Source organism: Loxodonta africana, chromosome 4 (assembly GCF_030014295.1).
Source record: "Loxodonta africana isolate mLoxAfr1 chromosome 4, mLoxAfr1.hap2, whole genome shotgun sequence".
Classification (NCBI taxonomy): Eukaryota; Metazoa; Chordata; class Mammalia; order Proboscidea; family Elephantidae; genus Loxodonta; species Loxodonta africana.
The window spans coordinates 26697604-26722584 of NC_087345.1; the positions used below are offsets into that span (position 1 = coordinate 26697604).

Here is a 24981-nt window from a genome sequence, read left to right on the forward strand (position 1 = left end):
GGCTGTGAGTTCTGATAGGTGTTAGCCTGATGAAGAAGATGAGAAGTATTTCAAGCAAAAAGGATGAACATGAACAAAGTCAAAGAAAGGTAAATCAGGGTGGTATGAAATCTTGCAATGGGGATGGTTGGGAGATGACATTAGAGGAGGTGGCAAGGCTTAGGGCATGGAAAATCTTGTCTACAGGTTAAAGGTTTGGCAAAGGAGCTGCTGTAGGGTTTCCAACATGAAGGGGCACGAGTAGATTTGTATTTTAGATTCAACACTCCCATGGCCAAATAGATGATGGGCTTGGTGAAGGCGAGACTGGAGAGTCTCCTCTTATTTTATCTGGGACAGTGATAGACAGCTTCCTCCTTGCTTAATTGTTGTTGTTGTTAGCTGCTGTTTAGTTGGCCCTGGACTCATGGCAACCCCATGCACAGTGGGATTGGATCATTGTGATCCATAAGGTTTTCATTGGCTGAATTTTTGGAAGTAGATCATTAGCCTTTCATCCTAGTCTTCTTAGGTCTGGAAGCTCCACTGAAACGTTTTCAGCATCATAGCAACGTGGAAGTCCCCAATGACAAACAGGTGGTGGCTGTGCATAAGGACAGTCTCCTGTGTAAAATAAGGCAGGGATGGTAGAAATGGAGATAAAGGGTTGGAGTTGAGATTTAGTAGGTAAAACCTGCATGGCTCAGTGCTTGATTGGATATGGGAGGTAAGGGAAAGGGAATGGTTAAGGCCATTCATCAGTTTATGGCTGTACCATAGGCTATACCAACGCAGTGGATGATGCTGTTGCCATTCTAAGACAGGGAGCACATTTTGGGGGGGGGGAGTTGTAGAGTAGGACAATAATGAGTTAATTTTGAGCATGATGAGTTTGAATTTTCTGAGTGGACTATCCAGGAGGCATTAGAATATATGAATCTGGTTTTCAGGAGCTAAAGGACTGAGCTGGAGAAAAACATCTGGGAGTCATTAGCATACAGTAGAATGGATGAAAGAGCTAGGAAGAATATAACACAAAAGGATGGCAGGAGACAGAACTTGGGAGGAACGTCAATATTTTGAGGGGTGGGCAGAGGAAGGGGATGTACCAAAAGATGAAGAATGGATCTAGAGGCAGGATGATGTCAAATAAAAAACAAATCCAGACTTTGATAGGAAGAAGCTTTATTCAGAAAGAAAAGAGGAAGTGTAGTAGAAGCAGGGGTGCGGGGGGAGCTACTACAATAGGAAGAGCACTCCAACCATGAGATCTGCAAGCATCTCAAAGAATTAGTGAAAGAAGATGTTTCCTCTTACAGATACTGAGAGTAAACAAGGATAGAAAAAACCCAGGTGTGAGGAAGTGGGATGAGTGGGTGATATCATCAGATAGTAAATCAGAATACTTTGGAATGAGGTTAAGGTTAATCTATCCCTTGGGAGGGGCCCTTAAAGAGGTAGTATATTGGTTTGAGTTGAGGGTAGGCCAAAGTTCAGGGACTTGGGAGAAGGAGAGAAGCTTAACCAAAGCTTGGTTCACAAGCACTTTGTTTCAGTGAAGACAAGCAATTCAGTTACTCATTTTTGAGGCAAGAAATGCGAGTTTGGAGGCTGGGGAGTCTTTGCCTGGCCTTGTCATAGGTGAGGGGGCATCCATGAGCCTTATCAAAGCCATGTGGGAGGGGTGGTTATTTGCATTAAGCCTTTTCCTGTACACAGAGGGTAGGGATTTATTTAACCATGGCTGTTTTCCAGTATTACAGGATTCAGGTGAAATCCAATATTAACAATGCCAATCAGCAAAATCATGGAAGCTGAGAGAGTAGAGGGTTCCACCAGACTGAGAAGTGACCTTCGTGTTTAGCAATGTGGAGGTCACAGGGAACCTTCAATTTTGGTGGAGTGGTGAGGACAAAAACCTGTTAAGACAGAACCACTGTGTTCTGTCAACCCCAAGATAGGGGTCTGCACAGGACCAGCCTCCTGAACTGGCACACAGTGAGCTTGTACAGCACTGGGGGCAGGTGCCAGGTGCCAGATGGCACCATCTGCCATCTGCAGCCAGGTCCCTTTCAACCAAACTGGGGAATAGTCTTGATGGAGAGGGATGGTGTGAGGAATATTTCCCAATCTCTTTTATTTTTTTCTCTAGGGGAGAAATTGAGGGCCCATGAAGACATCCAATTGCAACCTCTTATTTCATTTGGGACAATGATAGACAGCTTTCTCCCTGTTTATTGTTGTTGTTAGCTGCTATTTAGTGGGCCCTGGACACATGGCAACCCCATGTACAATGGGACTGGATCATTGTGACCTATAAGATTTTCATTGGCTGATTTTTTGGAAGTAGATCATCAGCCTTTCATCCTAGTCTTCTTAGTCTGGAAGCTCCCCTGAAACTAGTTCAGCATCATAGCAACATGGACCTCCCCACTGACAAATGGGTGGTGGCTGTGCGTAAGGAGTATTGGTGGACAATCAAAGGTAGGTCTACCTGCTGGAAAGTGAGAATTCTACCACTGGACCACCACTGCCCCCTCACTCTGTCTATAGACACACACATTTACTGAAAAAGTGAGAAATCAAGCATAATTTCTCAACCTGAAGGACTTCTGACAACAAACCTTTAGACATAGTATAATTATTATTATTAAAAGAAACTTTCAACAAAGTTTAGATACTGCATAATCCTCCTTCTTCATTATCCTGTATTCTGGACAGGGAATGTAGGCTGTGACTTTCCTGCTTCTTAAGCCTATTCACTCTCAGCACAAAGGAGAAAATCACTGTTGGGCAACATTTACAGAGTCTGGGACTCATTCAGGGGAACTTCTTGAGGACCTCTGCCAACACCTGAGATATCACTCATTACCTGGTGACAACCACCAGAATTGCAGCTGTGGGGCCAGGAGGAAATAAATAGCTCTCTCACAGGGCTGGCATTGCAAAGCTTATCCTATTACCTACCTGTTGCTGTCGAGTCGATTCTGACTTATTGTGACCCTACAGGACAGAGTAGAACTGCCCCATAGAGTTTCCAAGGAGCATCTGGTGGATTCGAACTACCAGCCTTTTGGTTAGCAGACACAGCTCTTAACCACTATGCCACCAGGATTTCCGAATTAGGTGACAGCAAATATTATTTGAAGCAAGAGGGAGAGGCTTAAATTTCAGGAGAATAAAGACCAAAAAAAGTTGTACTTTAGAAGATTGCTTAAAAGGGCAGAAAACTTTCTTTGGATAAAGTATCTTGCTTTATTTTTCCAGAGGAAATACTAAACACCACATCCTTTATATTTTTTACATTATTGTGTGCCGTTGAGTTGATTCCGACTCCTAATAACCCTATATGACAGAGTAGAACTGCCCTGTACAGTTTCCTAAGCTCTAATCTTTACGAGAGCAGGTTGCCAGGTCTTTTCTCCCCAGGAGTGGCTAGTGGGTGCCAACTGCTGACCTTTTGCTTTGCAGTGAGCTTTTAACCAATGCGACACCAACCCTGTTGCCGTTGAGCTGATTGCGACTCACAGAGACCCTGTAGGGCAGAGTAGAACTGCCCCGTAGGGTTTCCAAGGAGTGGCTGATGGATTCAAACTACCAACCTTTTGGTTAGCAGCCGCATGCTTATCCACTGTGCCACCAGGGTTCCATTGTGCCACCAGGGCTACTTATTTTTAACAATAAGCATCAAAAATAAAGGGGGGAAACCAGGAAAACAGATTTTTTAAGGAAGTAAGTTTAATCTTCCTCCCAAACTTTCACTTCTGATTCACATTCCTGAGGAAATCAAGTGGATGTAGTGGTGTCCAGAGGTACAAAATGGAAAAGATAACTGATGGTTTCCTTCTAGCTGTGTTTTCATGGAGTATCTATCTCTTAAAAACCAACACAACAGGGAGAACAGTGCTCTTTATCCGCACTTCCAGAAGCTATCACTGTGGTTGTTGGTACCAGGGACCCGGATTTGAATCCCACTTTTGCTCTTTCTGGGCTTATAGCTATAACTGTTCCAAGCCTCAGTTTTCTTACCTTCTAAATGGGGGTAACCTCTAGGGTTATTCAGAAGATTGAACGAGGTAGTGTATGCAAAACAACTAACTGAGTGAACAACTAAATGTTCTGTTCCTTCCCCTTCTAGGACAAAGGTGTGAAGTGGGAGGAGGTTCAGTGACTCCTCTCCGACTTAAATTGATCCATCATGGTCTTGCCTCTCTCCTGGGCTAGTAAGGACTGACCAGGCTGGGTAGTGCTACACCATTTGGTACCTGCCCTGAGGAAGGGTGGGTAGAATGGGAAGGATGGGTGGAATGCGGGTGAGGCCTAGGCCAGGATGCCCTTTACTAGCGGTTATGATAGTTGGTGCCTGAAAGAAGGAATCAGATTATGTCCAAGCGAATTCTGTGGTCAAAGCTATAGGTACAGTTTCAGGATGGGTCATGAGAATAAGGGGTCTGAGGAGCCAAGCTATGTGGCCAAGAGGGAGTTGGAGGGGCAAGAAAACAAACCAGTGGCTGGTAGGGCACCAGAGCCTGGTCTGTGTGAAAAATCTCAATCCTGTAGAAAGTCAGAGCCTCTTAGAAGGCCTTGGACAGAATGAACGGTCCAGACATTCTGGCTTTGTTTTTCTCTATTTTACCTTTTAAGTACAGTTAAGATCAAAGCAACTTGGCCATTCTGAGCAGAGAAAGGCTAAACCACAAGTGTTTTCTGCTGAGCTTAACTGGGGCGACTGGGGACGTAACAGGGAGTCAGGAAAATGAGTCAGAAAGAAGAAAAATAGCCACAGGTCGCTAGGCAGAGACAGCAGCTGAAACCCCCTATCAGATTTCCAGAAAAAGTTGTGGGCAATATGAGACATGGGCCATGACCCAAAGAAGCAAAGCTACGGAGAGAACATCTCTGCAGAGAGAAGCCACAGCTGATACGCAGGGGAAGGAAAAACCAGTATGGGGGAAGAGGCAGCCTAGTGTAGTAGTCAAGGACATGGGACTGGGGATGAGACAGAGCCGGATTGTTAGGCCATGAACCAGAGCAAGTTACTTAACCTCTTTTAGTTTTCTCACCTTTCAAAGACAAGTAACATGTATGTGCACAAAAAATTCTCTGGAAGGACTGCTAATGTACAAACAATGCCTCATGGGATTTGGTTTCTTGGTCTGGAGGATTAGGGTCATGGTTTCATGGACCATTTCAGGTAATTGGCCTAATAATGTTTTTAGTGCTTCTGTTCTACCTCCTAGTTTGTTACATAGTGCCTGGGGTCTTAAAGGCTTGCAAGCAGCCATCTGAGGCACAACTGGCCTCAATTCATCTGCAGCAGCAGAGGCAGAGGGAGAGTCAGGAATAGGAGAAGGAAATGGTATGTGTGGCTAATTGCTTCCATGAATAAATGCCTCCATTGCCATGAGACCAGAAGAATTTGGATGGTTACCATCCTAGAACATTTTGATCAGAGATTCTATAGAAGAATCTCTGATCAAAAGGAGGAAAAATGTAGAACATATTTCAAATTTCCACAGAATCCAAGTTTTCTGGAGCCACTGGGGCTGGATGAATCCCCATAACTGTTGCCCTGAGATAATCTTTAAACCTTAAACCAACCCGGAAGTCTTCTTTAAACCAAACAATAAGTTAGCTTATTTTTAGTAAAGAATGTTTGCCTTGAACAGTGTGCACTTTTGAAGAAGTATCTACACGGGATCAAATTGACAACAGCAATGCAGAAAGTCAGATAGGAAGCTTAGGGGTTTATGTCAATGGGGAATAAACAGTTCAGAAAAGGAGGGTAAGAACGATTGCGCAACTTGAATGTCATCAATGTCACTGAATTGCACATGTAGAAATTGTTGAATTGGTGTATGTTTTGCTGCGTACACTTTCAGTAACAATAAAAAAAATTCTCTGGAAGGATATAATGGAAACTAATGTCAGTGGTTACACTTTAAGATAAGACAGGGCAGATAGGGAACAGACAAGAGACAAGAGACACACTTTTCACCCTATACCTTTATATATACATTTGATTTTTGAACCATGTAGATGCGTGTCCTATTAAAAAGAAGAAATGAAATTAAACAAAAAGGCAAGTGGCAATAGTTTATACCTTGCAAGATTACACAGGTCTGACAAGTGGCAATTACTCCTGTATATTAGCTATTATTATTATTAATACAGGGGAGCTGCCTGGGTCATCTGTCAGTGTTTTTAGCCCTTACATACCCAGCGCTCTGTTTATCACATATCCAGATTGACGCCCTACGTGCACCAGGCTTACACTACCTACACAATCAATGGTATAAATTCAGCTCCTTCATAGCAGTCTTATAAGTGGGTAAAATGAATAGATGAATACTTTTTGCAAATTAGATTGTAAAATATAATAGTATTCCTCTTAACAGATTTTGGAGAATTGTATTAAATTACAATGGTATTGGTAAAATTTTTTTCTCAGTTTTTTATTTTGAAAAACTTTCAAACCTACAAAGAAGTTTCAAGAATAGTATATTGAACACCTGTATACCGTTCACCTGTGTTCACCAGCTGATAACATTTTGCCACATTTATATTCTCTCTTTCATACATATACACACACACATATATTTTTCTGAACCATTTGAAAGTCAGTTGCAGATATGACGCTTTTATCTCTAAATCCTTCAGCACGTGTCTCCTAAATACAAGCACATTCCCCTACATAACCACAATACAGTTATCAAACCGAGGGAATTTAACCAATACACAAGACTTTTATCTAATGTACAGTCCATATTCAAACTCCCCCAAAATATCCCAGGAGTCTCCTTTACAGATGTTTCCTTTCTGACCTAGGATCCACTGGAGGATCTCACATTGCATTTCATTGCTATGTCTCTTTCAGTCTAGAACGTTTGCCTGGCCTTGTTTTTTCTTTCATGATATTTTTGAAAATTTCAGGGTCAAGTTTCACCCCTCCCCCCATCAGCAAATGCTCTCCAATTTGTATCTATCTGTTTCCTCATGATTAGACTCAGGTTAAATGTTTGTCTGGCCTTGTTTTTTCTTTCATGATATTTTTGAAGAGTTCAGGGTCAAGTTTCACCACTGCCCCCTACCAGCAAATGCTCTCCAATTTGTATCTATTTGTTCCCTCATGATTAGACTCAGGTTATATATTTTTTGGCAGGAATACTACAACAGGTCATGTTCCAATGCTACCATCTGTAAATGTACTTTAAAAAAAATTATTGCATTTTACCCTTTCCAATGTGTGAAGCCAGGAGTAATTTTTAAAAATTCTAATATTCTCATTTTCAAATATCCAGCAGGTCAATTATTGCTAAGTGACTCTTATCATCGCTTCACGATTGAGGCAGTAGGCTATTTGTACAGGTCACTTGATTTAAGGGCGACCTACCTGGGAACTTCTCATTCATCAATCCATGGAATCCTAAAGTGAGTTTCTGTTTCACGTCTCAAAAAGAAATATGCTTCTAGTTGTTCATGCTGTGTATGGGACTTCTTGATAACTTTCAACCTTTCTCAGCCTTCTCAGGGAAATTGAGCGGATCCGGGGCAGGAGATGTTGGCCTCAAGGTATGTGCCAGCAGTATTCTAAGGGTTCTAGGAATGGCGGCTCATTAAAGGAGAACTTGCTTAAATTAACTTACCACAGTGCTCAGGGTTCTAATACAATGAGCTCTGCACTGTGCCCGAATTCATATAAGCTCCAGAAGGCTAAAAGAATGTACTTGGCACCTCACCCAATTTCAGAGAAATCAAAATGTATTTCTGGAAAAGGGAAAAAGACCTTGAAACCCATTCCTTGCATTTCTGCTGAGGAAAAGACCAGACTGAAGACACAAAACAATGCTGAACTGTGGAATGGCCCAGAAAAAGAGACAGCAGAGAAAAAGAAAAACTATACCTCTAAGATTTTAGCTTTCGGTAAAATGGATGGTGTAGTAAAGCTTTCAATGCAAAGAGTTCTGTCAGCTAACAGTGAGAGTGGAAAACGTCAAATCACCACGATTTACCAGCATCCACTGCTAGGGCCTCTGAGCACGAATAATCCGCTGGATTCCACATCTGAGCTCATCTCGGAAAAGTGGCTTTTTCACAGCCCACATTACAGTTTAACTCCTCAGAAGTGTTTTTTGCAGAGAAGACCTCAAATTGAAACAAAATCGTGGAAGCCTGTAAAGGATATCCATAAAGAATAAAAATTATCACAGAGTCTTTTGTGTCTGAATTTTTTCTAAATGTCTTTTTTTAGAAAATTTTGTTTGGATATTTCTTCTAAAACACTAAGGAGAGATAACGGTCAAGGTCTGGGGATTTGATTGTTTAGCCCCTTAAAATATTGTAGCTGATTTTAGCGAAAAAGAGCAATTTTTATATTATTTGCATTTGTGTCGTAGGTAAAGCAACGTTGATCTTACAGGGTTTGATATCTAAAAAGATACTGAAGCAATGTTATTAAAGTTCTAATTGTGTTATTTTTACATTGCCATAGTTTATTTTGCATTTATGAATTTTCTATGTAAAAAGTACAATTGCTCTACAAAACTCTATGAAACATGAACAAGAAAAGATATAAATGGGAATAAACTAAAATCATAATGTAAGTTTAAAGTACCAGAGTCAGTATATTTGATATATCTGTTTTAAATATTTTAATTGTCTCTCATTACATCTGTGATTTGTAAGACATTAACCATTAACATTTAAAAATTACTTATAGGCTACCTTCTTCCTAGTCCCCAACTAAATCCTACATACTATGTTAGGAATCTAAATGGAAAGATGAGCTCAGCTGTATGACCACAGGAAAGTTACTTAAGCTCTCTCAGCCTCAGTTTCATTATCCATAAAACGGGAGAAATAGTGGCACAGACTTCTCATGATTACTGAGAGGACTGCACAAGATAGTGCACATACCAAGTCTTCAATAAATGGTGGCTGTCATTATTATCTGTCACGCTCCAACCCAGATACCACCTTTTTCCACGAAACATCCCCTGAACCCTCCAGCCCACAACCTAAACCAAAGCCATTGGATTGATTCTGACTCATGGCGACCCCATGTGTTACAGAGTAGAACTGCTCCTGAAGGTTTTCTTGGTTGTAATCTTACCAGCTCAGGGCAATCACACATGCTTGCCATGAGTCGGAATCAACTTGATGGCATCAGGTTTTATTTTTTTTGGTTTAATCTTACGGGAACAGATCTCCAGGCCTTTCTTCTGTGGCACCGCTGGGTGCGTTCGAACCACCAACCTTTAGGTGAGCAGTCAGGTGCAAACTGTTTGCACCACCCAGGGACCTTAGCCTACAACTTGAGCATGTACTAATGCCTTGGGTTATTTGTCTTAAATTGTGCCCCACCAGTTTCACATACGGCAGTAGAGTCTCCCAGGCTGACAGCAGGCTTTGACGGTTATTCCCTACTCCACCCAGCCCCCTGCATGACGGTAACCACAGGGCATCTAGATACTACCTTGCAGTCCCTGCAGCCCAGTGATTCTCAGCTGGGTTCTGGGTGGCCGTTTAGCTTTCCTGCAGCAGCTGAGTCTGACTCAGTCTACACAGAAATGCATATGGTGGGCCTACTTACTTGGTTTTGGTGGAACCACGGGCACCTAGCAGGTCTGAGAGACTTGTGGACAGCGCCTGTGAGCATGGGCAGGAGCAGAAGACTGGCGTCACAGGAGCTCCGTTGTGCCCTTCAAACCTATTTGGGTCTTAAGGCGCTGGGATACTACAGCTGACATCAGGAATGCACGATTCTTTTATTTGTTTAATGTCTGTCTTGCCCTCTGAACTTGAAGCTCCCTGAGGACTTGGGCAGCTCCTGGTTGAAGTAGACAGCAAAGTAGTGACAAGTGAAAGAACCTTGTCCCTTTCTACCCCCGCCCCAGTTTCCTTAACAGAAGCGATGGGAAGGCCATGAGTGGGGGACATGTCTGTGCTTTCAAGCAATCCGCAGGGACCAGGGCAGGCCCCCAGATTTCAAGCCGGGCCATGTGTGCGGCCTTGACCCAGCCGCCCCCGCACGGGCGGGAGCTAATGGATCCAAGCCGGGGGTCAGAGAACTTTCCAGATTCGCCCCCGCGATCCAGAGAGGTCCAGAATGCAGAGAGAGGTCACCTCCCCGAGTCGCGGTCAGAGGGGACACGGTTGCAAATTGTGGGGAGGAGTGCAGCAGAGATCCGCCGACGTCACTGAAATCGCCCTTCGAGGCCCAATGCCGGCGATGAGCCATCCCACTCCGTGTGGCCTCAGCCCCGCGCCACCGCACGATAGTCTCCTGCTCCGCGGGGTCAGGAAGCGAACCGCAGGAAGCTCAGCCGGGGTCCCTGCCCCCAGGCTCCGCCCCCGCCTAGCCCCGCCCCTACAGCCAAGGCCCGGCCCAATCCCGCCTCCGTGTCCCCCGCCCCGCCCCGCCCCTCCTCGCACGCCCCGCCCCCTCCGCTTTCTCGGCTGCAGGCTGGCTGAGCCGCGCCGCCACGTGTTCAGACGCAGGGAGCCGCCCACCCGCCAGGCTGAGCGCGGGCAGGTCCCCGGCCCGGCGGCGCCACTTGCTGCGCGGTGCCGGAGAGCATGGCCACGGCGGCGGTGGCGGCCCGTGGGGCCGGGGCGAGGGTGGCGGCGGCCTTGCGGGGCGGCTGCGGGAGTGCAGCCCGGGGTCGGCCGCGCGCGGGCACCGCACGGCCCTTGTGCACAGCACCCGGAACCGCTCCGGACTTGAAGCGCTACCTGTGGGAGCGCTACCGGGAGGCGAAGAGAAACACGGAAGGTGAGTGCTGCGGCGGCCCCGACCCCCCGGAGGCTCCTCCCGCCCGGCTGGGGCGGCGGGTCCCCTCCCTCGCCGTCAGCGGGGAAGCGGGCGCCCTCGGACCCGGGCGGCCCCGCTGCTGACCTCCAGGACCCCCAGTGGGGACCGGTCCCCTCCACCCGTAGGCGCGGGCAGCATTGCCTCTGCAGAGCGATTCGGGAGACGCGGAAAAATGCACCTCCAGAAACTTTGCAACACTTGACTTTCACCTGTCGGGAAAGGTATTTTATAATTCTCTGAGGTTTTTAGCTAGAAATCTGCATGGGAAGCGTTTTGGGGATTCCACAGACATCTTTTGCAGACGGCCATCCACGCGCCGCTAGATATCGTTATTAACAAACAGTAGTAATACTGGTAACAGCAGGAAGTCAGGCGTGCGCCTGTGGGTGGGGAGGGTTGGGTTTGCTGTGTTTGAAATGGAAGGGTCCAGGTTGGGAGCGTTCTGGATTACCTCTATAACCTCTGTGAGGAGGAGATTCCATGGAATGAATGCTTTTTGGCCAGGTGAACGTTAAATAAACTTGGTTGTTACTGAGGAAAGTGGAATTAGCATGCTGGAGCCAGACACAGTTATTTCCCGGAATTCTTTTGATAGTGGAGGAGAGAGGTACCACATCCTCGTTCTAGAGATGGGAAAGCCCAGACTCATGTTTAAGGAACCTTGCCAAGGTCACACCTTACCTTGGTAAAACTTGCTGTCCTCTCCCCTGCAAGGCACAGCCTGCTAGCACAGCTGACCGACCACTTGGAAACTGGTGGCGAGGGCTGGTGCTGGTACTCTCGAGGTGCTGCTTTCAAGGAAGGCTTACCATTCGAAATTCTTACATTGAATTTTTTTGGATGGATGTGTTATGTAGACATAAAAAAAAAAAAAAATTTTTTTTTTTTTATACATAGGGAGAGAATATTTGGTGGGAGAGGCATGTTGAAGAATCACATTTTTCATCTTTTGGTCAGAAGTTAGTTTTAATGAAAGAAAGCAAAACGCTTCTTTTCATCAGTTGGAGTATTTTTCCTGAAGGAACTAAAAGTGGCCAACAACGCAGAATTCTGTGGAATAGTGGCTTATTTTTCTGAGTTTCCCTTTGTTCAAAGTTCAGTTTTGCATCAGTTATTGAAATGGTTGTATGGTATGAGGGAAAAGACAATGGTTTTGGAGACATTTGGGATCGCAGATCTTAGAGATGAAAGAAATTTAGAAAAGCACCTAGCCCAGTTTTCAGCAGGCAAGATTTTTTTTTTAATTGAATTTTCAATTGATACAATTGTATATTTGCTTGCAGTTGTAAGTAAGCACTAGTACAGAGAGATCCTTTATATACCCTTTCCCCAATTTCCCCCATGGTACCATTTTGTAAAACAATAGTACAGTATCACAACCAGTGTACTGACTTTGTTACAATCCACAGATTTTGTTCAGAGTTCTCCAGTTTCACTTGTACTCATTTGTGTGTGTATTTCTATACAATTTTATCACGTGTTGGTTCACGTGTTCACAACCACTGTCAAGATACAGAACGTTTCCGTCACCTCAGTGATTCCCCTGTATTGTCCTTTTATAGACACACCCACCTCCCCCTCCCTCTGTCTCTCCTTTGTCCCTAGTTCCTAACCTGTTGCTGGGGAGTCCATTCCATACAACCCTATAGGACATAGGGTTTACAAGGAGCGCCTGGTGGATTCCAACTGCTGACCTTTTGGATAGCAGGCATAGCACTTAACCACTACACCGCCAGGGTTTCCCCCCTAGTGCCTGGCAACCCCTAATCTGATCTCTAGTCCTAAAGTTTTGTTATTTCAAAAGTGTTATGTAAATATAACTTTTATATGTTATATAAATATTAAATATACAGTGTGTAGCCTTTTGGAATTGGCTATTTTTTCCTCCCTTGGGCATAATTCCATAGATTCATACAATTTATTGTATGTTTCCAGGGTTTGTTACTTTTTACTGTTGAGTAGTGTGTCATGGTTTGTGTGTACATCTGAGTGGTGTCCAGTTTGGGGCTATTACAAATAAAGCTGCTGTAACCATTTGTGGACAGGTTTTGTGTAAACATAATTTTTTACTTCTCTCGGATAAATGCCCAGGAGTGCAGTTCCTGGGTCATATGGTAATTGCATGTTTAGTTTTATAAGATACTGTAGGCAAGATTCTGAATTTATGGGTGAGGTTTGCCATATGCTGGCTGTAAGACCCTGGGGATGCTGGTAGTACTGTTGTTATGGGGATGTGGTGAGGAAGGAGTTAATCTATGAAAAATGTTGAGAACAATGCCTGGCAGGTGAAACAGCTGAAAGGTTGGGTGATAAAGATCTGCATGGGACCAGAGTTTGAGCTTTGGGGTATGAGAGTCTGAGGGGGATTTTGAGGTGTATTAGCTCTGTGACCTTGGCGATGAGTGATGCCTCTCTCCGAGTTCAGTTTCCCAGACTGCTTTATGGGCATAACCTGGGAGGATTTTTAGCACAGGCTTGGTACTGAACTATTACCATTAGTCATTAAGTAACTGCCAGCCTTAGGCACACACTTTTAAGAAGTGGAAGTGGATTTATTTAGGTGTAGTGTCTCTGTCTCCTTTGCCTGAGGCAGTCCCACAACTAGTTGTGTGGCTTTGAACAAGTCACCTGATCTCTCTAGGCCTCCACTTCTCCCTCTTTTACAGCAAAGCCACTGGACTAAATAATGTCTCCCTAGTAAGACCCTGTCCTACAGGGTCGCTGTGAGTTGGAATCGACTCGACGGCACTGGGTTTGGTTTTTTTTTTTTAGTAAAACGGATTAGGAAGAAAGGCCTGGTCATCTTCTAAAAATCAGACAGTGGACACCCTGTGGATCACAGTGGTCCCATGCACAGCCAATCATGGGGACGCAGCAGGACTAGAAGCGTTTTGATCCATCCTGCGTGAGGTCTCTGTGAATTAGGCCAACTTGGCGTGCCCTGTTCCTCTTACCCCAGAGAATGCAAGAACTTTGACTTTCCTAGCTCGTTCCTTCTTTGCTCCATCTGAGACTGCACCAGCCCTGTTGTTGCTGTCCACTTTGTCCCCAACTCATGGAGGCCCCACGCACAATGGGATTGGACCATTATGATCCGTAGGCTTTTCATTGGCTGATTTGCAGAAGTAAATCACCAGGCCTTTCTACCTAGTCTTTCTTAGTCTGAAAGCTGTGCTGAAACCTGTTCAGCATCGTAGCAACACGTAAGCCTCTACTGACACATGGATGGTGGTGGCGCACTAAGTATATTGGCTGGGAATTGAACCTGGGTCTCCCACATGGAAGGTAACCATCGCTGCCCTCTGCACCATCCCTGCCCTGTTTAACTGAAGTCTGTCTCAGTATGTGTGTCCAGCCTGAGTTCACTCAGCAAGTGTTTATCAAGCACCTCAAAGTGGGTGTAAAGGCCATGGTTCACAGATGGGTGAGTCCGAGAAGGGAGGGTGCTCACAGTGGCCGTGCGCCTGTCTGCACCATGTTGTACCAGTGTTGCATGTACGAGGAGACTGGTAAACAGGGGGAGATAAACAACAGGGCTCTGACACCGGAGAAGATAACTGCTCAGGGAGATAGGAAAAGTTTCGCGAAGCCTGACTCTTAAGCTGTGACTTGTAGAAATGAGAGGTCAGAAGAAACACTGATGTTCTCATTGATGTAAAAACATATCTATCTTTTCTCTTTTATTTTTAGTTTACAAGAGGATGAAATTTTGTTTACTCAACTTCTGATTATTTCCGTCTGCCCATTTGCTCTCTTGCCTTAAAGCAAACAATCCCTTCAGGTATCTTCCCTTTGAAGGGCTTCACAGAATGAAGGCTGCACAGGCGAGAGAGGATTTTTATTCTTTGTTCTACTCTTTCTCTCCTACCTGCCTTTTTTTTTTTTTTCCCAATGTTTATGTCATTTCATTTTATTATTTTATAAACTTTAATTTTTAGAACAGTTCTAGATTTATAGAAAAATTGCAAAGTTAGTTTCCATAACCCCCAATGCAATTGTCGTCGTTACTGACCTTTTCTATTACTGTGGTACATTTGTTAAAATTAATGAATCAGTATTGTTGTTAACATTATTGCTAACTAAGGAGTCCAGGGTGGTACTAACAGTCAGTATGCTTGGCTACTAGCCTAAAGGTTGAAGGTGTGAATCCACCCAGAGGTTCCTTGGAAGAAAGGCCTGGTGATCTTGTTGTTTGCCTTCAAGTTGATTCCAACTCATGGTGACCTTATAGGACAGAATAGAACTGCCCCATATGGTCTCCTAGGCTATAAATCTTTACCAGAGCAGATCATCAGGTCTTTTCTCTCTAGGGCCTACTGATAGATTTGAATCGCCCACCTTTAGGTTAGCAGCTGAGCGCTTAACCATTGTGTCACCAGGGCTCCTTCCTGGTGATCTACGTCCGAAACATCTGCCCTTGGAAACCCTGTGGAGCACCATTCTACTCTTACACACGTGAGGTCGCCATGAGTCGGAATTGACTTGAAAGGTTGGCAGTTTGTACTACCCAGGACTCCACGGGAGAAAGACCTAGTGATCTGCTTCCATAAAGAGTATAGCAAAGAACACCCTATGGAGCAGTTCTGCCCTGTTATATCGGGTCGTTAAAAGTTGAAAACGACTTGATGGCACTCAAAAACAACAACATCCTACTTTATTCAGATTTCCTTATTTTTTATCTCATGTCTGTTTTCTGTTCCAGGATCTCATCCAAGATATCACATTGAGTTTAGTCATCCTGTTTCCTTAGGCTCCTCTTGGCTGTGACAGTTTTTCAGTTTCCTTGTTTTTGACGGCCTTGGCAGTTTTTGTAGACTGTCCCTCAGTTGGAATTTCTTTCTTTTTTTTTTTTTTAACTCGACAGTTTTAGAAGTGTATCTTATATCAAGCTGAGCTCAAAGAAAAGGTTCTCTGTAGTATTAGGAAAAGAATTAGTGGTTTATGATCTCTAGAAAAAGTGTTAGATGCTGTATTTTCCCCTAGAAAAGTGATTCTCAGTGTGGGTGGAGTTTGATTTTTTGTCCCAGGGAACACTTGGCATTATCTGGAGACATTTTTGAATGTCACAACTAGGCGGAAGGGATTGTTTTGGCATTTAGTGGGTAGAGGCCAGGGATGCTGCTAAACAGCCTACAATGCACAGGACAGATCCCAAAACAAAGAATTAGCTGGCTCAAAACGTCAGCAGTGCCAAGGCTGAGAAACTCTGCCCTAGGATGTGAACCCTAAGAAGCCATTGTGTAACTGTAATTTAAAGAGAGGACTCTTGTCTTAGTTATGTAGTACTGCTATAACAGAAATACCACAAGTGGATGACTTTAACAAAGAGAAATTTATTCTCTCACAGTCTAGGAGGCTAGAAGTTTGAATTCAGGGTGCCGGCTCCAGGGAACGGCTTTCTCTCTCTGTTGACTTTGTGGGAAGGTCCTTGTCATCAAACTTTCCTTGGTCAAGGAGCTTCTCAGCGCAGGGACCCTGGGTCCAAAGGACGTGCTGTTCTCCTGGCTCTTGTTTCTTGGAGGTATAAGGTCCCCCTGTCTCTCTGCTTGCTTCTGTCTTTTGCACCTCGAAAGAGATTGATTTAAGACACAACCTAATCTTGTAGCTTAGGTCCTGCCTTATTAACATAACTGCCTCTATTCCTACCTCATTATAATCATAGAGGTAGGATTTATAGCACATAGCAAAATCACATCAAATGACAAAATGATGGACAATCACACAATACTGAGAATCATGGCCTAGCCAAGTTGACAGATATTTTTTGGGACACCATTCAATCCGTGACAACTATATTTGTGTGTGGTCTGTTATTTCCTCTTGTACTGCATGTTATATGCATGTTCTTTGAATTGTATCCCTGGCCTTCCCTGTGTGATTGCTAGATAGCCTGTCCTGTGATGTAGAGAACAAAAGGCTTTCTACTTGTCCAAGGGGGGCTGTTCTAGCCTACATTTAGATTGCCTGGTGGAAATTTTTTCTTCCCTTTATGTATATATCAGAGCCTGGCCTACTTGGAAGATTTGGCTGGTTGACTGGGCTATGGAGTATATTCAGTCATGGGAGAAGTATGTGAATTAGTGTGAAATGTTAGAAACTTTTACAGGGTGTTGAAGGATTTATTCAAAGCTCTTGGTTGAGAACATTTAATAATCAATCAAAAATTATGTATTTTAAGAACTCAGCTGCTAACCAAATGGTTGGCATTTTGTATCTACCAGCCGCTTCTTGGATACTCTATGAAGCAGTTTTACTCTGCCCTGCAGAGTTGCTATGAGTCGAAATTGACTCGACAGTGGTGGGTTTGGTTTTGGTTTTGGTGTATAGCACAATGATATGAGCTTAGTGTGTGTCTTAGTTACCTAGTGCTGCTATAACAGAAATACCACAGGTGAATGACTTCAACAAACAGAAATTTATTTTCTCACAGTTTTGGTGGCTAGAAGTCTGAGTTCAGGGTGCTAGCTCTAGGGGAGGACATTCTGTCTCTGCCGGCTCGTGGGGGAGGTTCTTGTTCCGTGGCTCCTTGACAATCTTCATGTGATGTGGCATCTATCTTTCTCCATCTCTGCGTCTTTGCTTGCTTGTTAATCCTCTTTTATATCTCAAGAGGCTGACTTAACACATTCCCTACACTAATCCTGCCTCATTAACATAGGAAAGACAACCAATTCCCAGATGGGATTATGACCATAGGCATAGAGGTTAGGATTTACAACACATGTATTTGGGGGACATAATCCAGTCCATAACAGCATGTATAGAATAAGCATGAGATACAAACCTTTCCCTAAAGGAACTGCAGCAGGTTAGAGATAACCATGCAATACTTTAAAATTAGAGCAATATTTCTCTGAGTGTGTTCCACACTTTTGAGAGATGGGGGGGGGGGACAAAAAAACTCTGTGGCTAAAGAAATGTATAAAATATGTTAAAGAAGCTTCTTTATAGCTGGACTTTTCAGAGCTAGCTTTGGAGCTGGTGAGCCAGAGCCTTTAAAATGCTTATGAAAGTCCGAGAGGAAGAATGTTGGTATAGTGCATCTTCTCTCCCTACTTGCAAAAAACCAAAAAAAAAAAAAAAAAAAAACCCTGACAAGTCAGTTCCAGCTCATGGTGACCCCACGTGTTATAAAGCAGAACTACCCCACAGGCTTTTCTTGGCTGTAATCTTTACGGAAGCAGTTTGCCAGGCTTTTCTTTCATGGAGCTGCTGAGTGGGGTTGAACCATATAGATCTTAAAAGGGCATAATGCTCAAGGCAGACATTTTTTACTAGTTAAGCTAAACTACTGTTTGGTTTTAAGAAGACTTCAGGGAATATTTTTGGTTTAAGGTTTTAAGATATCTCAGGGCAGTGGTTTCAGGGGTTCATGCAACCTTCATGGCTGCTGTTATTAATATCATTACTGCCACAAAGGACAGCAGACTTTTGACAGTGATAGTGGAAATGTGAAGATTACAGAATCACTTTACAGTCCTCAGAGAAAATAACTGTTAACTTAGAATTATATACCCAGCTAAATCTTCATTTAAGAATGAGCCCCAAACCTAGTGCCGTCGATTCCGACTAATGAGAGTAAAGACATTTTTAGACAAAACTGAAGCCTTACTGTTTTAGGCTGGGTTCTCTAGGGAAGCAAAACCAGCGCAGTGTATAAATATATATGTATATAGAGAGATTTGTATCAAGGAAATGGCACGTGTGGTTGTAGAGGTTGGAAAGTCCCAAGTCTGTGAGTCAGGCTGGAGGCTTCTTCTGGCTCACTGGCTGCAGAGACCAATGAATCCCAAGATTGGCAGGCAAGACAGCAGGCCTCTAGCTCACAGGCTGTGGAGGCTGATGAAAGCCAAGGTCAGCAGGTAAGATGGCAGGTAAGCTGCTAGTTCAAGCCTTGAGAACCAGAGGTCAGATGAACAGAAGCCAGCTGCAGGATGCAGAGCGAGCAAAAGCCTGAGAGCATTGCTAGAAAGTCCACCTCTATTGGATGCAGGCCACACCCCAATGAAATGCCCTTTTAACTGATTGGCTCCTCATAACACATCCCATCATGGATGTGATCACATTATATCAGATCTCATCATGGAGGTGATTACATTATTATATGACTGCCAAACTACTTCATAACTGCCAAACCAATGAGAATCATGGCCCAGCCAAGTTGACACACAACCTTAGCCATCACACTTACTGAAAGATGTTTGTGTATCAGGGAGAAAGAAAATGATCTCCAGAGGAAGGCCTAAGATGCACGAAGAAATGGAGAAGAAAGAAATTGGTAGACTTGTGAGTAAATCTAAACAAATGTTGACAATGTAGAAATCAGTTCAAAAGAGGGCAGGAGTGGAGGTAAAGGAAACACAGAAAAAGCAGGAAACAGCATAAAATAAGATGATGGAAATAATTCCAAATATATCAGAAATCATGATAAATTCATAGATTGAAAGACAGGTTGTCAGATCAGATATAAAACAACCCTTTTGGATGCTGTTTGTAAGAGATATATAGGCAGTCCCTGGGCTACACATGTCTGGCTTATGTACAGCCGGTAGTTAGGAACCAACCCCTGTAAAGCCAATTATATTAAAAATTTGAAGTACATACAATGGCTCGTAAAAACAAACAGGTGCTAGTTTGTGACACACATCTAAACATTGTTATGTTAAAGATGTTTTAGTTTATCTGGAAATATTTAATGTCTTTTATGCATTGAAAGGTATACTATATACTGAGACAAACGTTTGACTAACTGACGCTAGATACGAACCATACCTGACCATTCCGACTTAACGTACAAATGTGATTTAAAGACAGATTTAGGAATGGAACTCTTTCCTAATCCAGGGACTGCCTGTACCTAAAAACAAAGAGGCAGAAAGATTGAAATCAACAGAATGGCAAAAGATATCTTGGGCAAATGCTAACCAAAGAAAGCTGATAAGGATTAATATCAGACAAATATTGAAATGCTATCAAAAAGAAATACTATTAACTAGAGCAAGGGTCGCTTATACAAAATCTTTAAAGCTTATAGTTATGCCTTACGCTGCAACTAACCTTTAGAAGCACTTGTCTGGTTTCGTGTAATTGTATCTAGGTCATCAGGCGCACTGAAACCCTTGAAACTTGTTGTTTCAGGAAAGACTCCAGAGGTCTTACAATCATGGCTCATTGATCTTGCAGTTGTCTTAGCAAGAGATCTGTTTTTCTGTTCTTTATAATGTTTGAGCACGTATTGCTCTCATAAGATTTATGTATTCGGACGCAGTTGTCAACCAATCGAAATTTTTTTGTTCAAAGTTCATGATGAAATTATATATACCTGTTGCCGTCAAGTACCTTATAGGACAGAGTAGAACTGCCCCGTAGGGTTTCCAAGTTTGTAAATCTTTACCGGAGCAGACTGCCACATCTTTCTCCTGCAGAGCAGCTGGTGGGTTCAAACTGCCAACTTTTCAATTAGCAGTTAAGTGCTTAACCAGTGTGTCACCAGGGCTCCTAAATTGTGCATTAAAAAAAAAAAAAAAATCCAAAAAACCCATTGCTGTCAAGCCGAAAATCATAATTAATCAGAGCATTGATTTTACTGGATAATGACATGCTGCCCAACTTTAAATTGTCCGTTAAACCTGCATAACAATCTGTTAATGCTGTTCTGAGTGGTTTATTTTTGACACCAGCCAAGGCACTTCATGTGCAGCCAGCCTCCGTCTGTCATGGGAGGCTTGTGTGTTGCTGTGATGCTGAACAGGTTTCAGCGGAGCTTCCAGACTAAGATGGTTTAGGAAGAAAAGCCTGGTGACCCACTTCTGGAAACCAATCAAGGAGAACCCAGTAGATCACAAAGGCCTGGTCTGTAACTGATCACAGGGATGGTACAGGACCGGGCATCATTTTGTTCTGTTGTGTGTAGAGTTGCTGTGAGTAGGAGGCAGCTAATAGCAACAGCAACATATTGGTTTATAGCTGTGTGATCTTAGGCCAGTTATGTTACATCTCAGCCTCCTTTTTCTCACCTGTCAATTAGGGATGGTAGTGTTTGCCTGATGGAACTCTTGTGAAGTTGAGTTGTTGGATGAAAAGTGCATGGTGCAGGGCACATGGAAGGCACTGATATTTATTTCTCTTCTACCTTCTTTGTGCTTTCATGAAGGATTCTTGATGGTTTGCCTAGTATTTGAACTTGTGATAGGGCTAATATGGTTGTTTTTTCCCCTTGAAGCAAAATGTACTTTTCTTTCGAGTAGTTAAATTTTTTTTTAAGTTAAGTCACTTATTTTAAGATTAGTTCACTGTTAACCATTAGTATGTATAGTTTTTTTTTCTTATTATTTTGTTTTTGGTGAAAGTTTACATAGCAAATTAGACTCCCATTTATCAATTTTTGTACAGCCTGTTTCATGAGATTAGTTACATTTTTTACAATGTATCAACATTCTTGTTATTTCCATTCTTTTTGTTTTGTTTCCTTTAATCTGACTTCCCTGCCCACTCTTTAGCTTCTCATCTTTGTTTTAGGGTAAATGTTGACCATTTGGTCAATATGGTTGATTAATTTAAGGAAGCTCAGTATTCACGGGTGATATTGTTTATAAGGAAATCTCTTATTTTAATAAAAAGGTGACCACTGGGAGTGGCTTCAGTTCCAAGTTCTAAGAGTCTCTTAGGGCGATAGTCTCAGGGGTTCCTCTAGTCTTTATTGGTCCAATAAATCTGGCCTTTTTTAGAAGTTTTGGTTTTGTTCTACATTTTCCTCCCATTCTCACTGGGACCTTGTATTGTGTCCTTGGTCAGCACTGTTGGTAGTGGTAGCCAGGCACCACCTAGTTGTTCTGGTCCCAGGCTGGAAGAGGCTGTGGTTCTCGTGGGCTATTAGTCTGTATTTATATAGTTTTAATTTGAACACTGTTGCATATAGTTTTATTTTTGGAACTTGAGGAAGTTTGATAGATTTCTAAGGAGTAGTCAGAATTACAGATATTACAGAGCAACAACAGGTATAATTTTAACTCTTAGTGGGAGTAGAATAAATGTCATATGCATTATTAATTACACAGATGAGTAATTCTATTTGCCATGAATTGTTTTTCCCTGAATATGGTGTTGGTGCAAAATATATAAACTATGGAAAAATGAAAGTTTCCCTTTAGGTTAATAGATGCAATAAAAATAACTTCTGAATTGGCTCATCCTTTGGGGTCATGGAAACCCTGGTGGTGTGGTGGTGAAGTGCTATGGCTGCTAACCAAAAGGTTGGCATTTTGAATCCACCAGGCACTCCTTGGAAACTCTCTGGGGCAGCTCTACTCTGCCCTGTGAGGTTGCTATGAGTTGGAATCCAGTCGACGGCAGTGGGTTTGGTTTTTGGCTTTGGGGGGGCGGGGGGCATGCCCAGGCCTTTGTACGGGATTCCGTTATTAAGTTCCTCTTATCTCATTGTATTGGTGTGATGTTTGCTGATCTCCTGCTGCCTGTGATCCTGCTCATGGCAGAGCCTGTGCTTTACTGGTCTTCATGACCCCAGTCCACCGCCCTTCTGTCAGTTGGTCAGTGTGTGGTGGCTTGTGTGTTCCTATGATACTAGAAGCTATGCCACCAGTATTTCCAACACCAACAGGGTCACCCATGGTGGACAGGTTTCAGAGGAGCTTCCAGACTCAGACCGACTAGAAGGAAAAAACCTGGCAATCTACTTCTGAACATTAGCCAGTTAAAAACCCTATGTGTTACAATAGAGTATCGTCTAATAGAGTGTTGGTGGATGAGCCCTTTGGGTTGGAAGGCACTCAAAATACTCAGTGATTCTGACAGTGGTCTCAAGTATACCAGACATCATGAAGATGGTGCAGGACTGAGCCAGGTATCATTCCGTTATTCATAAGGTCGCCATGAGTCGGAGCTGACTCTGTAGTAGCTAACAACAATAATCCCCATGCCCTCTACAGTGTCTGACACGTGGTAGGTGTGCGATAAATATGCTTATTTAAAAAATTTCTTACAAAAAATTGTAAGTAGGAAAACCAGTTTACAAAAAGACTACTTGCCATACGATCCCATTTATATAAAATTCACAAAAAAGCAAACTGATCTGATCAAAGGCAGACCAGTGGTTAACTAATCTGATCAAAGGCAGACCAGTGGTTGCCTGGGGATGGGCAGGAATAGGAAGGGGGTGGGTGGAATTCAAAGGGGGCGAGGAAATGGTTGGGGATGGAAGATATGCTTATTATCTTCATTGTGATGATGGCTTCAGAGGTAACGTGTCAAATTGCACACTTTAATGTGTGTATTTTACTATACAACAGTTAAACCTCAGTAGAGCTGTGAAATAAAGACAAAGAAAGAAGGGAAGGGCTCAGCTTAGCCTGGGTTGAGGCAGGTATGCGCCCCAGGAACAATCAGCTGTGGCTGGGAGGTGGGACACTAGGAGTGGCCCTGCTTGAGGCAGTAAGGTAGTCCCCCCTGGATGAACAATTATGACTGGAGGAGTGGGGCAGGTCCCATGGAATTCTTGCAATAGCCATGTATTTAGAAGTGGTGGAGGATCAGTCCTTGCATAAGGGTTGGGGTGTGCTGGGCAGATAACCCCAGAGGTGGCCTCCTTTAATTGTGAAAAGAATACCTTGGACGCTTGATTTCTTCCCGCCATCTGTCATCGGACTATTGCAGAAGTAAAAATGATTTACATCTGAATGAAGATCAGGGAAGATATTTTCTGGGTAAAAATGTTAAGTGCTGTTGATTTTTGATTCATAGTGAAGCCATGTGGCGGTAGAACCGCCCCCCAGAGTTCTCTAGGATGTAACCTTTACAGGGGTACATGGCCAGGTCTTTCTTCCACAGGGTCGCTGGAGAGGTTTGAACCACCAGCCTTTCGGTTAGCAGCCGAGCACTTGCTGTTGCACCATCAGGGCTCCTTTGGGTGAAATAGTTGGATTTAAATCTCTAAGGCCTCACGTAGTTCTATAGTAGCCCAGTGTTCTGATTACCTGTCTCACCCAGGCCTTCAAAGTCACACTTTCTACTCAGCTCTATTTCTCTTACTGTGACTAATTATTGGCAGAATCATTGAGTGAACCTAACCATATCTAATAACATTGGAATAGAAGTGGGGATGATCATATAACTAGTGCCCTACTTCCAAGGTTGGGGTGAACATGACGTGAGGTCTAGGCACATTGCCGTAGCATTAGTCACTCGAATGACTTATTGGTCCTCTGAATGCTGGGAAGATTCACAGAAAGCTGGGTGGCATATGAGGGTAAATGGAGGCTTTCTAAGGAGTCCTGGGGGGGCACAAACAGTTAAGCAATTTGCTATTAACTGAAAGGTTGGCAGTTTGAGTCCACCTAGAGGTGCCTCAGAAGAAAGAGCTGGTGATTTACTTATGAAAAATGAGACATTGAAGACCCTTTGGAGCCAGTTCTGCTCTGACACACATGGGGTGACCAGAAATTGGAATCCACTGGCAGCAACTGATTTGTTTTTTTTGATTGTTTTTTGGGAGGCTTTTTCCCTGTTGTTTGTAACCTCTAAAATTCTCTAGAAAAAAATTGGTTCTTTCTCCACTCTTCTTTGTTTTCCTTCCTTTTATTCTTTGGGCTCTTCAGAGCTATGTTTCTTTATTCTAGGAGAACAGCTAGATGCTCTAGTATATTCTAGGGCATATACTAAAAAGTAAAAACATAATTGACTTGATTAGATCAACAAAAAAAATGTCATCTTAATTTCTCTGGGACTGTGGTACGTGTTACCAAAAAAGTTCAACTTTTAAGTATTTTCAAGTATATTTTGGTGTTTCTCGTTGATCATATTCTCGGTAACATGGTTTGGTTCCTGATTTCAAATATGTGAGAGTCTATTGTGAACCAGTACAGATACAGCTGGTATTTGGGGCTCCAAATGGAGCATGTGTGGGGGTAGACAGTTTTCCTTTGCTCTGGTTGGCCTTAGAAGTGTTCCCAGAAGTTTTTGGAGGAAGACATGCAGACACAGGTGTAGGCTTTTCTTAAAGGATGAGTGATGCAAAATCATTGGTCCTGGGTCCCCCCCCACCACCACCTCCACTGCCTCCTCCCGGCCCCAGACCCTGTGGTCAGGTGGGCCTGGCTCAGAGGGGCAGAGGCCAGGACGATGGAAGCCATTGTCAGGTTCATGATCCCAGCCTGAGGAGTCCAAGTCCATTCAGT

The 24981-nt window shown here is 43.4% G+C and overlaps 2 protein-coding genes across 2 annotated transcripts in view; both read left to right on the plus strand.

The window, feature by feature from the left end:
- LOC100666424 (putative tetratricopeptide repeat protein 41) overlaps positions 1-8245 on the plus strand; it is an 81788-nt gene extending 73543 nt beyond the window's left edge. The window contains 2 exon segments of the mRNA XM_064283681.1: positions 7281-7410; positions 7502-8245. Coding sequence (XP_064139751.1) covers positions 7281-7410; positions 7502-8177 — 806 coding nt within the window. The 3' untranslated portion in view covers positions 8178-8245.
- Positions 8246-10557: 2312 nt separating this feature from the next.
- NT5DC3 (5'-nucleotidase domain containing 3) overlaps positions 10558-24981 on the plus strand; it is a 68005-nt gene continuing 53581 nt past the window's right edge. The window contains exon 1 of the mRNA XM_003405299.4: positions 10558-10753. Within this exon, the coding sequence (XP_003405347.1) occupies positions 10558-10753 (196 nt within the window). The remainder of the gene's footprint in view (positions 10754-24981) is intronic.